At 41.5% G+C, this 15479-nt stretch overlaps 2 protein-coding genes across 18 annotated transcripts in view; one reads left to right on the top strand and one right to left on the bottom strand.

The window, feature by feature from the left end:
* Positions 1 to 260: 260 nt before the first annotated feature.
* Positions 261 to 13486, bottom strand: SMIM19 (small integral membrane protein 19). Of its 17 annotated transcripts, none has more exons than XR_013966358.1 (6): positions 12963 to 13093; positions 8861 to 8998; positions 7133 to 7257; positions 2052 to 2162; positions 574 to 611; positions 261 to 469 (listed from the first exon to the last, which is right to left on the bottom strand). XR_013966358.1 is itself a non-coding variant. In XM_080796051.1 (5 exons), the coding sequence occupies exons 2-4, from the start codon at positions 8992 to 8994 to the stop codon at positions 2098 to 2100; spliced, it is 324 nt and encodes a 107-aa protein (XP_080652177.1). In that variant the 5' UTR covers positions 8995 to 8998; positions 13445 to 13486; the 3' UTR covers positions 261 to 611; positions 2052 to 2097. The 17 variants fall into 17 exon arrangements, 15 of the variants coding, with proteins under 15 accessions (XP_080652177.1, XP_080652178.1, XP_080652188.1 ...); XR_013966359.1 differs by having other exon boundaries at positions 2074 to 2162; XM_080796051.1 differs by lacking the exon at positions 12963 to 13093 and adding an exon at positions 13445 to 13486 and having other exon boundaries at positions 261 to 611.
* SLC20A2 (solute carrier family 20 member 2) overlaps positions 12923 to 15479 on the top strand; it is a 104897-nt gene continuing 102340 nt past the window's right edge. Inside the window, exon 1 of the mRNA XM_080796048.1 lies at positions 12923 to 13128. The gene's annotated coding sequence lies outside the window, so the exon portion shown is untranslated. The remainder of the gene's footprint in view (positions 13129 to 15479) is intronic.

Genomic DNA, 15479 nt, shown 5'->3' with positions numbered 1-15479 from the left:
CTGACATTACAGCAATTTCATGATCAACTCTGCATTTCATTTATGAATCATAAAGACTTTCACCTGTATAGATCAATAACAAACACCTGTGCCCTCTGGAGGCTAACTTCTTCCTTTAGTGCGGCTGGCCTGCCCGGCGCTAGCTAAACACCCAGTGTTTTACCACCATGAAGCCGGACACCAGGAGAGGCTCACCAGTGCTTCCTGCTGAAGATCTTATGCGTTAAAAAGAGAAGAACCGAGGAAAAGGAGAACACAAGTGTTAGTTACCAGTTTATTAGTCATTCCAGTTTTCTTCCAAAGAAAATAGTTTCACTGAACCCTTGGATGAGTGGGCTGGGGGCAGGGAGAGGAGAAGCGGTGCTATCAGCTGGTGTGGCTTTGAAGTGTGGCTGCAGGCCTTCCAGCCCTTTCCCAGCTCAGCTGTTGAAGCAGAGAAGCAACTTCAAAGGCGGACTCGCTGTTGTTCCTGCCGGTGGGGGGTGGGGGGTTGGGGTGTGATTCCCATCAGTTGGCTTTAGAGAAAAAATGAGGAGGAATTCATTCTCTCCCTTGCCAAGGTTTGATGCTCACCAAAGGATCTACCACCTTTTCGTTTTGACTGTCTGTAGCTAGTGGAGGCAAACCAAAAACAAACCACAGTCAGTTTCACAGGGACTTACATTTACTTATGTACACTATTTTTACAGATCATCTGAGATGGTCAGTTTTTGTAATTTGTCCGGATTGTGCAACATGTCAGTGATACAAGGAAACTGCTACTGCTCCTGATTCCAGTTTCTGTTCACAGAAATATAAAGTGGTTTTCCCAAGAGCAAAGCAGAGTTTAAGAAGATTGCCCCCTTGCTGCTCTGCGACCTCCTGCCCATAATTTTAACTGCTTACAGTCCTGAAGTCAGTTTTTCAGTGTATGTATTGGTAATGCATTCAAACCCTTCTGTGAGTCAAGAAAGAGTTATTCCATTTGGTCAACAATTCACCTTGTACAAGAAAGACATTTTTGAATAATAAAATTTAAAAGCAAATGCAATTTCCCTCCATAATTTTATTTGGTCTAAATCTTTCCATTTAAAATTGATGTTCTTTACTTCACAATTATAAAGGGAAAAGGAAACAATCCTTGAAATATTAACTCTAACTCTTAAAATTAAGACGAGCTTTGATTCAAAAACTAATTCTACGACAGTGATGGGGACAGGTAAATTTCCCGGCCACTACCTCCCACCAACTTTTATTTAAATAAACTTGAAAAACTAGGTAAAAACATTTCAATGTACGGTACAAGATAGGAGAGTTTTCAGGGAAGTTTAATTATGCTAGAATAGAAAAATGTAAGGAACCAGTCACATTAAACTTGAGAGTTACATGGCCAAGGAGCGAGTTGCCAACACCAGTAGACAGGTGTGTATTATTCAGCGGCATGCCTCCAGCACGGTCCAAAGAAGACTGTTCTGATAGGAATGAAACTGGGGGATTAAAAAAAAAAAGTAAACAAACTCCTGGGAACACAACGAAGGGAAAACATCCCAATCACAGAAAGCTTCCACAATTAGCAGAGAGTAGAAAAGACAGTCTCCTGCACAAGTTCGGAAGCATCGAAGATCGTTAATTCAATTAATGCGCAGTAAGGACAGCAGTGAGAACACAAATTTGTCCACTACCACATATTTGTCCACTACACATTCATCACAGAATACGACTGAAGAGGATGATATTCTTCCAAGGACTGGATTTTTACTTTTGAATTTCACAAAAATGTTTAAATCACAGTGGCATACTCTCCAGAGTGTCACTTGCAAAGATGTATTTCTATTCCTCACTGACTGTATCCTGAAGAAATCAAAGGTCTTCACAAGGTAAAATCACCATCCCTGGTTATAGTCTGTGCTTCCCCTGTTTCCCCTTCCCCCTTTTCTGGTATAATAAATGACTTGGCGATGTAATTTTGAAAAGAAAAATAAAACTGGGGAGAAATGACAAGTGAAGTGATTTTAGGGACATAGGGTTTAAAAAAAAATGCTGTTCATGATTTAGTATATTTAGGAGCTTACTACCAGACTGCTGAACCATTACTTGTGTTGTTCGTTTTCTGTGATTTCATTCCAAAGAGAGTTGCACGCTGTCAGCTTGGTTTTGTGGCTGCTGATAGTCATACTTCCTTGCTATTCAAAAACAAAACAAAAAACAACAACAAAAGAAAGAGATAAAATTAATAAAAAGTAAAACAGTATTTATTAGCTAACATCATTAAATCACAGTCAAGTCATGGTTCTCAGTAAAGAATTAGCTTTGGATTAAATAATTTATTAGAGAAAATGTATTATACTTTGTGATCCTCTAATTTCTCAGTACTGCTGATATCCATTTTTATATATTTATTATTATTTGTATATCAAGATTATTCAGAGCTTTAAAATAATTTTTTTAAAGATTTTATTTATTTATTTGACAGACAGAGATCACAAGTAGGCAGAGAGGCAGGCACAGAGAGAGGAAGGGAAGCAGGCTCCCCGCTGAGCAGAGAGCCCAATGCAGGGCTCAATCCCAGGATCCTGGGATCATGACCTGAGCCGAAGGCAGAGGCCACTGAGCCACCCAGATGCCCCTAAAATAATTTTTTAATTAAGCTATTAAAATTAACATTTTTAATAAGATTTTGTTTATTTATTTGAGAGAGTGTGTATGCACGAGTTGGCGGGAGGGAGGGGAAAGGAGCAGAGGGAGAGGGACGAGCAGAATGCACTGGGCATGGAGCCTGATGTGGAGCTTGATCTCACGACCTTGAGATCATGACCTGAGCCAAAATCAACAGTCGGATACTTAGCCGACTGAGCCATCCAGGCACCCCAAGTTAAATTAACATTTTATAATTTCCTTCTTTCTTATCTCCCACTTCCACCTTAAGATAAGTTAATAATACTACTTTTGTCCACATCATAAGGAATTTGTATTTCGACTTTTGAGTCTAAGAGACTTATTATTGAATGCTGTCATTGATATAAACTAGAAGAAAAACAGATAGGCATTCTGTATTCTTTCTGTACTTCTGAGAAATGTTTATTGAAGAAGAATGGTTTTAACCTGCAACTAGACAAAGTATGGAGTTAAAATCTTTGTGAATGTCATTCCCTGCCTAGAGTTAAAACTCTCACTCTCTTCTTTAAGTTTTTACTAGCCAAGAAAGAGATACTATTTATTTATTCTACTCAGGGTGCATCCAAATTTTTGTGGCCTAAAGTTTATACAATTCTGGGAATCCTCTTTAAGAAAAAGAATTTTTTTGTTATTTCCTCTTGAACTGCCAGATTGTCAGGACTAGATAGGTCACAAACACTAAGAATGAGCCACTGTGAGGGGATTCATAAAATGTGCAAATCCACACATATAATATTTATTTATTTATTTAAAGATTTTACTTATTTATTTGACAGAGGGAGACACAGTGAGAGAGAGAACACAAGCAGGGGGAGTGGGAGAGGGAGAAGCAGGCTCCCCCCAGAGCATGAAGACTGGTGAGGGGCTTGATCCCAGGACCTTGGGATAATGACCTGAGCTGAAGGCAGCTGCTTAATGACTGAGCCACCCAGGTGCCCCACACATATACTATTTATAAGAAAAATGGCTTCTAAAGATATTTGCATCCTTGTCCCCAGAATCTTTGACTATGTAACTTTACAGGGCAAATGGGACTTTGGAGATGTGATTAAGGTAAGGACCTTGTGAGGGAGACAGTACCCTGTATTATCTGGCCCAGTCTAATCACATGGGCCTCAAAAATCAGAGACATTTTCCTGAGTGCAGAGAAAGACTACAAAAAAAGGAAGAATGATCAGAAAGATTAAATGCTGCTGGCTCCCAAGATGGAGGCAGAGGAATGTGGGTGGCCTCTAGAAGCTGGAAAAGGCAAAGTTACAGACTCTCTCCTAGAACCTCCGGAAAGGGGGCTCTGCTGACACCTTGGTTTCAGACTGTTGTAGGACTTCTACACTACAAAACTGTAAGATCACACATTTGTGATGTCTGAAGCTACAGGATTTTTAGTAATTTGTTACAGCAGCAGCAGCAAACTAGCACACCTTATAAACACAGGGTTTCTGATAAGTTATATTTTATGGCATTGCCATCAAAGAAGAAGAAAACCTCTATACTTGGTTTATAATAGTATAAACTATGTTATTGAGTGTATTACTGCCAGGAAATTACCTTGTTTTGACTGGGTATGCATGGAAACTTAACGTTTTATATTTTCCATATAGAGCTTCTGGCTCTACATTCGTTTTATTTTTTAGTATTTAAGTTTTTTTAAGGAACTTTTCTTATTGAGATAAAATACACAAAAACATTGCCATTTGTAACCATTTCTAAGTGTACAGTTCATGGTGCTGTGCAACCATCACCACCGGCCATCCACAGAACTCTTCCGATCAGCCCAAACTGACCTCCACACCCATGAAACAAGAACTCCCCACTCCTTGTTCCCAGGCCTCTGGCAACCACCGTTCTACCTTCCGTCTCTGCGAATTTGCCTCCTAGAAGTAAAATATGTGTTCTTTTGTGACTGGCTTATTTGTCTTCATAAGAATAATTGTGAAGCATAATGTCCTCAGGTTCATCTGTGCTGTAGCATGTGTCAGAATTTCCTTCCTCTTGAAGACTGAATAACATCCGACTGTATTTCTCTACCACATGTTACGTATCTGTCAAGGACACTTAGGTTGTTTCCGCCTTTTGGCTATTGAGATAATGCTGCTATGTTAAATTTTACTTCTTATTTTGAACTGGTAACCTATGCAGATCGTACAAAATGCAAAAGGAACAAAGGAAACAGTAAAAAGTGTATCTCCCTCCTACCTGATCAGTCCTGCAGCTACCACCCAGTTCCTTCCCCTAAAGGAACTGCTGTCACTAGTTAAGGTAAAATTTGTGCTTAAGACTTTAGAGGTTCTAGGGCGCCTGGGTGGCTCAGTGGGTTAAGCCTCTGCCTTTAGCTCAGGTCATGATCCTGGGTCCTGGGATGGAGTCCCGCATCGGGCTCTCTGCTTGCTCAGCGGGGAGCCTGCTTCCCCCTCTCTCTCTGCCTGCCTCTCTGCCTACTTGTGATCTCTCTCTCTCTGTGTGTCAAATAAATAAATAAAATCTTTATTTAAAGATATGTGTATGTGTATATACACATGTGTATACACATATGATAGTATGATATGTATATGTGTACATACATATGTGTACACACACACATTTTTCTATTTTTCTATTTTTTTAGATGAAATTATATTTCATTTTGGAGAGGGTATGTGCTATGGTGAGTGCCGTGAAGTGTGTAAACCTGGCAATTCACAGACCTATACCCCTGGGGCTAATAATACATTATATGTTTATAAAAAAATAAAGAAAGAAATTATATTTCATTTCAAAAAATGAAATTATATATTTCATTTTTCTATTTTCTGTTTTTCACTAAAAATTCCATTCCATTCAAGATATATACTAGTGATATCTTGGGTGATCATCCTTTCTTCCTTCTTTCTATGCACACACACACACGTGCACACATACCTGACTTTTTACTGTAGACGTCTTTTAAAAATGTCCAGTCTTTTCCCCTTAAATCCCACACAGTCCCACAAGGTAATGTACGTTAATAATCTGATGCGTATCTTTCCAAGCCTTCCTCCATGCTTCCATAGTTACATAGAACATTTATATTACACATAGATAACACAAGGGATATTTTGGTCATTTGATTTTAAAAGAGTAGCATCCTGGTATATATACTATTTTATCTTGCTCTTCTCACTTCATAATACACCTTGAAAACTACTACTCTTTCTTTTTTTAAAATTTTTAATCTTTTAAAAAGATTTTTATTTATTTGAGACAGAGAATGAGAGGGAGAGAGCATGCATGAGCAGAGGGGAGGGGCAGAAGGACAGGGAGTAGCACACTCCCCACTGAGCAGGGAGCCCCTTGTGGGGCTCGATCCCAGGACCCTGAGATCATGACCTGAGCTGAAGGCAGACACTTAACCAACTAAACCACCCAGGCGCCCAACCACAACTCATTCTTTTAAATAGTGGCATAAAAGGCTGTGCCTTAGGTGTACAATTCATTCTGGTTCCATATATTTTATTTTATTTTATTTTTTTAAAAGATTTTATTTATTTATTTGACAGACAGAGATCACAAGTAGGCAGAGAGGCAGGCAGAGAGAGAGGAGGAAGCAGGCTCCCTGCTGAGCAGAGAGCCCGACGCGGGACTCGATCCCAGGACCCTGGGATCATGACCTGAGCCAAAAGCAGAGGCTTTAACCCACTGAGCCACCCAGGTTCCCTGGTTCCATATATTTTAAACTTTATTTCTTGTCCCTGACATACATACTCATAGTGTTCAGTACTATCTGACATATTAATATTAAGACATGAACTCTGGCCTTGCACATTGATATCACATGCCATATTCTTGTAAACTGTTGGTTTTTGTTTTGTTTCGTTTGTTGTTGTTGTTGTTGTTGTTGTTGTTTTAAGTAGGCTTCATGCCTAGCATGGAGCTCAGTGCAAGGGTTGAACTCATGATCCTGAGGTCAAGACCTGAACTGAAATCAAGAGTTGGAGGCTTAACAGTATGAGCCACCCAGGCGCCCCTGCAAGTCATTCTTATTTTGCTTTGGCTTGCAGTGATTCAGTTGTAATGGAAATGCCTGCAAACTCCACAAATACAAAATTCAAACCCAAACCAAAGCGGGTCCAACTCAACCTCAGCCAGATCCCCAAATGCTCTTGGTTTCTTCAATGCTACTCCACGTGAGTGGAAGTGCAGAAGAGGGCAAATTGGAGCAGGCAGAGACAGCAGTCTTAACTGATGGTTCAAATATTGAATTTTTGCAAAACTTATAAAAATATCATCATATGAGCACATTTCTAGGGCTATTCTTAGGGTCCTGGATAGGCCCTGTACAAGCAAAGGGTCCTGAAGCATCAACTTCACGGCAGATCTGCCTTTGCTAATATTGCGCTGAGCATCTAAAAGAGGCACTAAGTTTTCATTACCAATTCTTTCTGGTAATTTTTGCTAATTGAATTCAATTCCAAAAAATCAATTTTTAAACATGCCTCCATTCAACACAGAATATACTTACAGATGGAATACATTTCCAGTTGTTGTCTTAAACGGATTTTGCTCATTGTGTCATAAAAGCTGGGCTCTGATAAAGTTTCTGCTGTAGGTGGCACACTGAATATCCTCATAATTTTCCTTTTATTCCTACAACACAAAACCAATACGAAAGAGAGACTTATATTAATAGCTACAGGTCTGTAATGGACTCAGGACCATAGTAATTAGAAGCTACGTTAAAAGGACTTAAGTAACAATGAGCTCATCTTCTCTTTTGTCTCTGTGAGATGCTTCCTTGGCTCCAGTGTTCTTCCCTTAACTTAAAAAGTATGAAGTTATATGTGTAAGGCCATAGAGCTCGAAGAAATCGAAGAAAGCTGAACACAGCCACTTCATACAACAAAGTTACGTACCTCCACTGTGCTTCTACTCCTGTACCCCTCCAAAAATCAAGTATTCTACAGCAAAATGCACCAACTAGAAAATATCTTATTTTTTCTCCTCCTTCTGGTGTCATCCAAATAAAGCTAAATTACTGGGTTAGAGAATAAACAGAATGCGAGTAGATCTTAATTTTGGAAAATAATGAATCACTGTATTTCTTAAATACAATAGCACGGCCTTAGTGGATCCATCTACTTAAAATCAACAACAGTGTCTCTGTTTTTAAAACAGGATGGTGGGGAGGAAGTGGTGGCTATTTTTGGAGAAAAGCTGTTACCTGTGGAGCCTTCTCTCAGCCACCCCCGTGGCCAGGCTGCCAATGGGCCAGGCTGCCAATGGGCCATACGATCAGGATGGGGCGGGACGAGGGGGGGGGGCGGGGTAGGTGGGTCATGTGGCCCAGAAGGGCAAAACTGCCTGCCTGAGAGCAGGTGCTACCCAGGCCAAACATCAATTATTTCTCAATTACTAATTACTCTGAACTATCTAATGCTTTTTTAACCCTGGTAAAGTATACCAAGAAGCATGTGGCTATAAGGAGAAGTGACTCTATCCAACTAAAACTGCCTTTCTTCTTCAAAGCACCCACTTTTTTTTTTTTTTTTTTTGGTATTTAAAAGAAAGGAGCCAGGGAATATGGAAAAGAATAAATTATGCTACAACACCTAGAATTAAAGCAGGAAATATTTATTGAGGATTTACACTATGTGGCATGCCAGGGACACAAAGGTTAAAGGTCAAAGTCCTTGTTCTGAAGGGACTGGAGTTTTTGTGGAAGGGACAGACAAGTCGTCAGATAATACCATTATAATTCAGTAAGTGCTGTCATAGGGTTGTGTTCAAGAATCAGAAGGGAAAGCTTAAAATGTGTGAGGAGAGAATTGCTAAAAACATAGGAATTTGAGTTTCTTCATTTCAGGGACAGTGAACCCAGGCTGGATGATCAAACTGAGCTATATTAGAAATATAATATATGTGTATGTATGTGTGTGTGTGTGTGTGTATACACACACACACACACATATATATAATGTTATATATTTAATGTATATAATATATATAATATAATATAAAGCCTGTCAGGGTGCCTAGAGCTGGACTTAAATCTCCAAATCTTAAAGCAATGGGCTCTTCAGAGCCAAACTGGCATCCAGAGCTCGAGAACAGACCCGAGGAGATAGTACTTCCCTAGCAGGAACAAAAATACTGATGAAATTATTTGTGTGCATTTAATTTGGAACAAACAAACATGTCAACTTTTGAAACGCCCACTTTCTTTTCAACCCTGAAATACTAAAACAATTACCTCTTGGCATACATGAAGAGAACAAAGCTAACAAGGATCACTACCAAGTAAACATTGGTGGCTTCGTTCCAGGCCTCGTGAACGCTATAATCCATAGAGCCATCGTCACCCATCACCCCGTAACCTCCAGGCATGGGGCTGGAAGAAAGAGAAGAGAGTAGGGTTTCTGTTAGTGCTGGTAAGACCGTTTGTAGAGGGGCTGGCAAACATAAGGCCTGCTGGCCAACTCCAGCCTGCCACCTGCTTTTGGATGGCCCAGGGGCTAGGGATGGTTTTACATTTCTAAACAGATACATTTTAAATGATTAAAATGTAAAATGTACCTGTATAATATCCTTGCTTTTTGCTTCCCAGCCCTTGAAGCCAAAAATATTTACCACCTGGCCCTTTAAGAAAAAGTTTGCCAACTCCTGGCCCACATAACTAGGGCGTGTAACATATTTCCCCTTATTTTTGATTTTGAAACATTTTATTTTCTGCGAGAAGGTGAAAACTGGAGTTTAAAAACCCAATTACGAAAAGATAACAAAAAGGATATATGGTTGAAATGTTACTGTTCAGTTTCTGAACTGTAACTATCACCATATGAAAGTACCAAAATATTTTATTTATTTATTTTTAAGATTTTACTTATTTGACAGAGAGAGAGAGCACAAGCAGGGAGAGCAGGAGAGCCTGATATAGGACTTGATCCCAAGACCCTGGGATCATGATCTGAACTAAAGGCAGACCCTTAACCGACTGAGCCACCCAGGTGCCCAAAGCACCCAAATATTTTAAAACACAGACCCGAACAACTGGCCGTGATGTTAAAAAATATCCTGTCATGCTCATGACGGCACCCTAGAAAAGACAAGACAGCCATCGCAATGCTCTTCCACTGGCCTCTCCAGCAAGTGGAAAATGTTGGGAGCTTTATCTAGTTTTGGCCTCCTGGCCAAATACGCTTCAAAGAAGCTATGGGATAAAAAGTTACTTTTTGCTATTTACACAGCTGTGACTTCTATTCAAGGAAATGGATTCTTTGGACATTTCCACAGAAAATAAGAGTGGTAAGAGCCAGTGTATCAAATAGCAAGTATAAGAGTAATGGTTTCCTCTTTGTGTTTGAGAGTTAGTTGAATTTTTCCTTGAAGAGAAAGTTCCTCCCTTCTGTTGGACATAAAAGGTAAGTCTAATAAGTAAAATGACCTACTATGTGAAAGAAAACCAAAAGCATTTTTAAGACATTCTATAAGAAGGAGAAAAACTGAACAAGTGATAGGTGATCAATGTACTGTAGTTTCTAAGAATGAGACATTTTCTAATTCCAAGAAAAAGAGTATCTGAAAAGTCCAAGAAATTGTTTTGCAATTTTTCTCTAGACATCCTACAACAATGAAGGCATTGCAGACATTCTTGCACTAAAATATCTTCCAATCTCCTGTAAGCCTCCAAAATGTTCTGTAATGTAGATCTGGCTTAGTAAGTTAATAAGTGTGCATTAAGGGAAATGTCTGTTTTCTTTCTTATAGTTCACCTCTGCATAAAATGAATAAAATTCTTCCATAAGTTTGCTCCTAGGCCAGGTGGCATGTTTTCCCTGTTCTGACATCTGAAATTTTTGTCAGATGTTTGGGGACATATTGTATTCATTTATGATAAAGTGAGTGTCATGAATGATCAGATAACTTAGCCTCTAGACACTGAGGTCGAGTGAAAACTTTAAAAGACCTATTGGTGTCCGATGAATACAAAGACTGGTCTTGTGAAAATTAGCCAAGTATTAATAAAAACGATTTACTTTAAATCATAAAAAATTATAGATATAAGATCTAAATATTACTTAAACATCACACCATACCCAATTCCTTGATATGAAAGACTGGCTACAGATTTTTTTTTTTGAGAGATTGGAAGACACAGGGCAATTTGGTATATTCACAGTTTTAATTCTTACTTCCTAAAACTAAACTCCAGAATTTCTCTGAAAGTAACATTATGATTCATAGTAAGTAATCAGTCTATTTTAGAAATGGAAACTTTTGGAAGACAAGAGACTATAATTATCTTTATGATTTATGGAATCTAGAATTTTGCTGGTGCTGAAAAGTAACAACAACGAATGTGTTTTGGGCAAAAAGAGATGACTTTGAATATCTGATCTGAGATGCTGCAGAAGGCCACAGGCAATTATGCCACAAGGGTGGTAAGTTTTAGGATTGGGGGCTGTTAAATTCAGGAAGAAACAGGGGACATACAGCAATGGCCACTAGAACATTTTTCAGGTGTCCTTTACCTGACAAATCACGGAAGTGTTTCCTACGTGTTTTCTAACACCTGAATGGATCTGAGCCAGCTTAATTTCTTGCTTCAATTTCTCACAAAATTCTGTTCATGGGCCACTTAATAAGTGGTATATTCCTACAGAGCTTGTCTTCATCCTGCTACAAATATGTCGATCTTGAATACTATTTAGAGAAGGATTTTGAATTACTACTGACCCAGAATGGTAAAATTTTAACATGAATGAAACAACATGTATTATACAACATCATTGGTATGCAATGACACTACCATTCCACAGTTCCAGGGACACGCACTTGAATTATTTTTAGTACTGTAGTAGTGAAAGATTTGCACTGAGGGTAGGCCTCTCCTGCCCAGTCCTCCATCATGACCAATGGCACGACTCTGCAAGATTGCCAGGAATAAGGAATGGCCTTGTGCAGAGTCATAGTACAGACCCATGGCCCACGTGTGGCCTGAACTATGACCGTCACCTCCCAGCACGCTACAGTCTAACCAAGCGGACACATACATACTTGCTAAGTAGTTACTTCATACCACCACAGCCTTCTTCTAAAGCAAAATGCCCATGGGCATTACAATGGTGCATTCCTGGGAAGTTAATATTTCAGCAAGATCACTAAGGTAGCAAGCCATGTGCCTAGATCGTCACTGAGGGCTCTTTTGAGAAAACTGAACTTTTTTCACATATTTTTCCTGGACACTAATGCTTGAACAATTTCGGTAAGGAAATTCTAGGATGAGCTGAATTGAGACCCAAGTAAAACATTAGTATCCAGAGACTGAGTTCCCAAAATATGGCAACTAAGGGGTTAGTTTTAGTTTGATTAACTTTTAGGTTGAGAACTAGGAGAACATTTTCCAGGGTTCAAGTGATTATATCATAAGTTTTAAAATCCGTTTCCTGATTTCAGGTCCCTGACTCCATATCTAGGTGGTTCTAAAATTGTGTAGCACTTGTCATTATGCCTAAAACGTTACCATTTTTGTCTCAGAGCTTTGCTATCTTAATACAAATTCGGATTAGAATCATTTACACAGTTCCTTACAACACAATCCACTGCGTAAATGTAATTTCCTTTCTCTGTCCTCTGAAACACTGAAGGTTTGAGCTCCTAACTCAGAAGGGTGCAAGGTAACAGGCCTTCAACCAAGAGGAAGGAGGCAGTTTGTGGGTTTACACGTAGGGCAGTCCGCATACTGGATTTCTGCTGGGAGGCCCTGAAGCTCCATTTTACAGAAGAAACCGGGAAGGTGGGAGTGGTGGTTACGCAACTTGCCCCAAGTTGCACAGGCCAGGGTTGTCCCATGTAACTGACACCCAAACCTGAACCCCCCCAGTCGCGCCCCCGGCTCTGCGCCACCCGCTCCTCCCGGAGAGAAATCCAGTCGCGCGGGGATAGAATATAATCCCCTCCCAGGAAGCGACCACAGGCGGCCCCCGGAGCTGCCCGGACGTCTTTGGCGCTTCCGCCGCTCGCAGGCTGCGAAACGCTGCGGGATCTGAACACACTGGCGCTCAACTGCAGCCGTCCCCGGGTCGCCGACGCGGCTGCTTCGGTGCATCGCCCGCATCTCCCGCACTCGGAGCCTCACTGTTCCTCACGACCCTGAGAGGCTCGGGGCACGGGCTGACGCGCAGGAGCCTCAGGACCCGGGTCCGGGGACGCGCGGCGGGCAGCGGCCCCTTCCCCCTCCCGCGCGAGGCCCCGGCGGGGCGGGGCGGGGCGGGGCGGCGCGCGGGCGGGGGGGCGGGGCCGGTGACGCGGCCCCGCCTCGGGCCCGGGAGGCGCGGAGACGCGGGTCCACTCACGCTGCTGGCTCGGGAGGCGGCACGCGGCCAGGCTGCTCCGCTCGGGGCTCTTTCCCCCCGGAGTGTCGCCGGACGCGCGGGGCCCGGTTACCGAACGGACCTGGACGACCTCTGCCTTCGTCATTTCCTGCCGGCCCGCCGGTTTCCGGATGAAACGAGGAGCCAGGTCTTTCCCCCCGCCCTCCCCGCCCCCCTTTTCAGTGTTTGAACGGGAGCGACGCAGCGGCCGCTCCGGTGCCGCCCCCGGGCGCGTGAGTGGAGCCGGGCTCCCTTCCCCCTCCCCCCGCGGCGCGTCACCGGCGCGCCCCCCGCCCTCCGCGAGCCCCCGGCCCGAGCCCGGAGCCCCCCGCGGGCGGGCTGGGCGGGCCGGAGCGCCGGGCGCCGGTGCTGGCGGTGGGTCTCGCCGCCCCCGTCTGGAAGTCCACGTGGGTGTAGCTGTGGCGTGCCAACACCGGGGAGAAGTAGCGGGGACGGGTCATTACCCGGGAGTTCCGTGCCTCTTCCCGCCCCGCTTCGGCGCGCCCGGGCGTGACTCAAAGCGTGGGAGGGGGAATGTGCATTGTCCCACGAATCGGGATTAAGCTGGGAAACACGAAGACTTTTTTTTTTTTTTCCGTAATGAGGACATAGAGTTACTTTTAATATTTACTTTGATACCTAACTTGAGAAAGCATATGCTCTCCAAACTGTCTTTCCACTTCCTCTGTCATAATAAATGTTGCGTGGCTGAGACTGTTGTGTTTTAAAAACTGGACGTGCCCAGGATGCTGCGGTATTGTCAGTTGAAGTGATTTTTGTGTCTTTAAAAAAAAAATGTGTCTATAGGGACTTGAGAAATAGGTTTCCTAGTATAAGACAGGTAATGAATTTATGCAGGATTTCAGCATCAGTGTTGAAGTAATCAGACTTCAGTGGTTCGTAGCAACCTTGGGCATAAATGGTCACTTGTCCACATGCTTGAGGTCTTAACTGTTTATGTTGAGCTAGTTCTCTAGGGTCAGCTGACTGCTAATTATACTTCATCCTAGACCTTGTAGAAGTTGTAGTCTTAATTAATAAGCAGAGGTAAGAGCTAACATTTAGCCCAAATCCCTTAGCAAGTTTTCTCTGCCTTTTCTTGTGGCTCATTCTGTTAAAATTAAGCTCACCTTTGTCTGGAGAGCATTGCTTGGTACAGTAAGGTACTAGCTTTATTTATAGTATTAATACATGTTAGTTTTTATCTATTATATATACATTGCCATATATATGCCTTATAACCATTTAGTTTGACTCTGAAGTTGGAAAATTAGGAACAATAATAATGGATAATGTTGAGTACTGCATGTTTGCGGGGCTTGTGCCAAATGGTACATGCTTTATCTCATTTAATCTTCTGGGATAACGTTTGTGTAAGCATAGGTTGCTCAAAAATTTTTGAGTACATGGGTCTGATCTGAATAGGTCTAAATGTGGAGTATGTATATTATTAATACTGTTTCTGCTTTTGCGAAAAAGGGTGTTGGCAATATAAAATGACTTATAGAGTAAATATGTTTTTCAAGTTGAAGATGTCTTTAAAATTGCATGGAACTGCAATTATTCTCTTTACTTGGGTATTGGATAGTTTCTAAAGCACAGTGTCTCATTTATCCAAGTTCCCATAACACACCATCATTACCCAATGAACAGGCTATTCTTGGACATTGGTAGAAGGTAAATGTTGGGGAAGCCCTAATGGCCTTCTGAAAGTCTCCCTCCTACCATATTTTTTCTAAGTGGCATTCCTAATTAGGGGTCGACAAATGATGATGAAACAAGAAGAGTAATTTTCCAATACCAAACCAAGGAAATAAAAATCAGTGGATTGGTTATTGCTTTGTTGATGAGTCTAACATTCGTGGGTATACAAATGTTAAGAATGTTAGATTATCTGCATTGTGGGCTCTCTGCCTGATTTTTCATTTTGCCTTTAATATCATAAGCAGTTTGGAGTCCAGTACATTTTGCATTAAGAGGTGAACATTTTGACTGGATTTGAGTAGTTTTGACATCCTTAATCAAGAAGTTTATTTTGACTTTGTTTCCAAAAATATAATGATTTGTATAGGCATAACAATGGTGAGAGTGATGGTGAGGTCTAACAGTTTGCAACTTGTGAGAGTGGAAGTAGATGAAAAGGACTGGAGAGAACAAGGGAGATGTTTTGGAAAAATGCATCTTATTTGTGATGAGTGCACATTGGACTTAACTTGTCTCCTGATTCTAGTGGCCCAGTCGTTGGAGAGGAAGAGATTGGGAATGCTTTGCCGGTCAGTATTTATAAGAGGGCTCCTTTACCTCCAGGCCTTCTTTTGGGGAGGGGATAAGTAGAGAGTTGTCTTCAATGGAACGATAGAAGAAGAAAAAAATGCACGTATTTTCTTTTGGAGTTAATACTTCCACCCATCGTGACTAACAGATTCTTGTCATGTCACCACATGCATCTTCAGGCACTTTCCTAGTAGATATTTGATATTTGTGGGCAGCCGCTAGTAG

Source organism: Martes martes, assembly GCF_963455335.1.
Source record: "Martes martes genome assembly, chromosome: 2".
Taxonomy (NCBI): domain Eukaryota; kingdom Metazoa; phylum Chordata; class Mammalia; order Carnivora; family Mustelidae; genus Martes; species Martes martes.
Note: the sequence above shows the minus strand (reverse complement) of the source record. Positions and strands in the feature narration are given on the sequence as shown.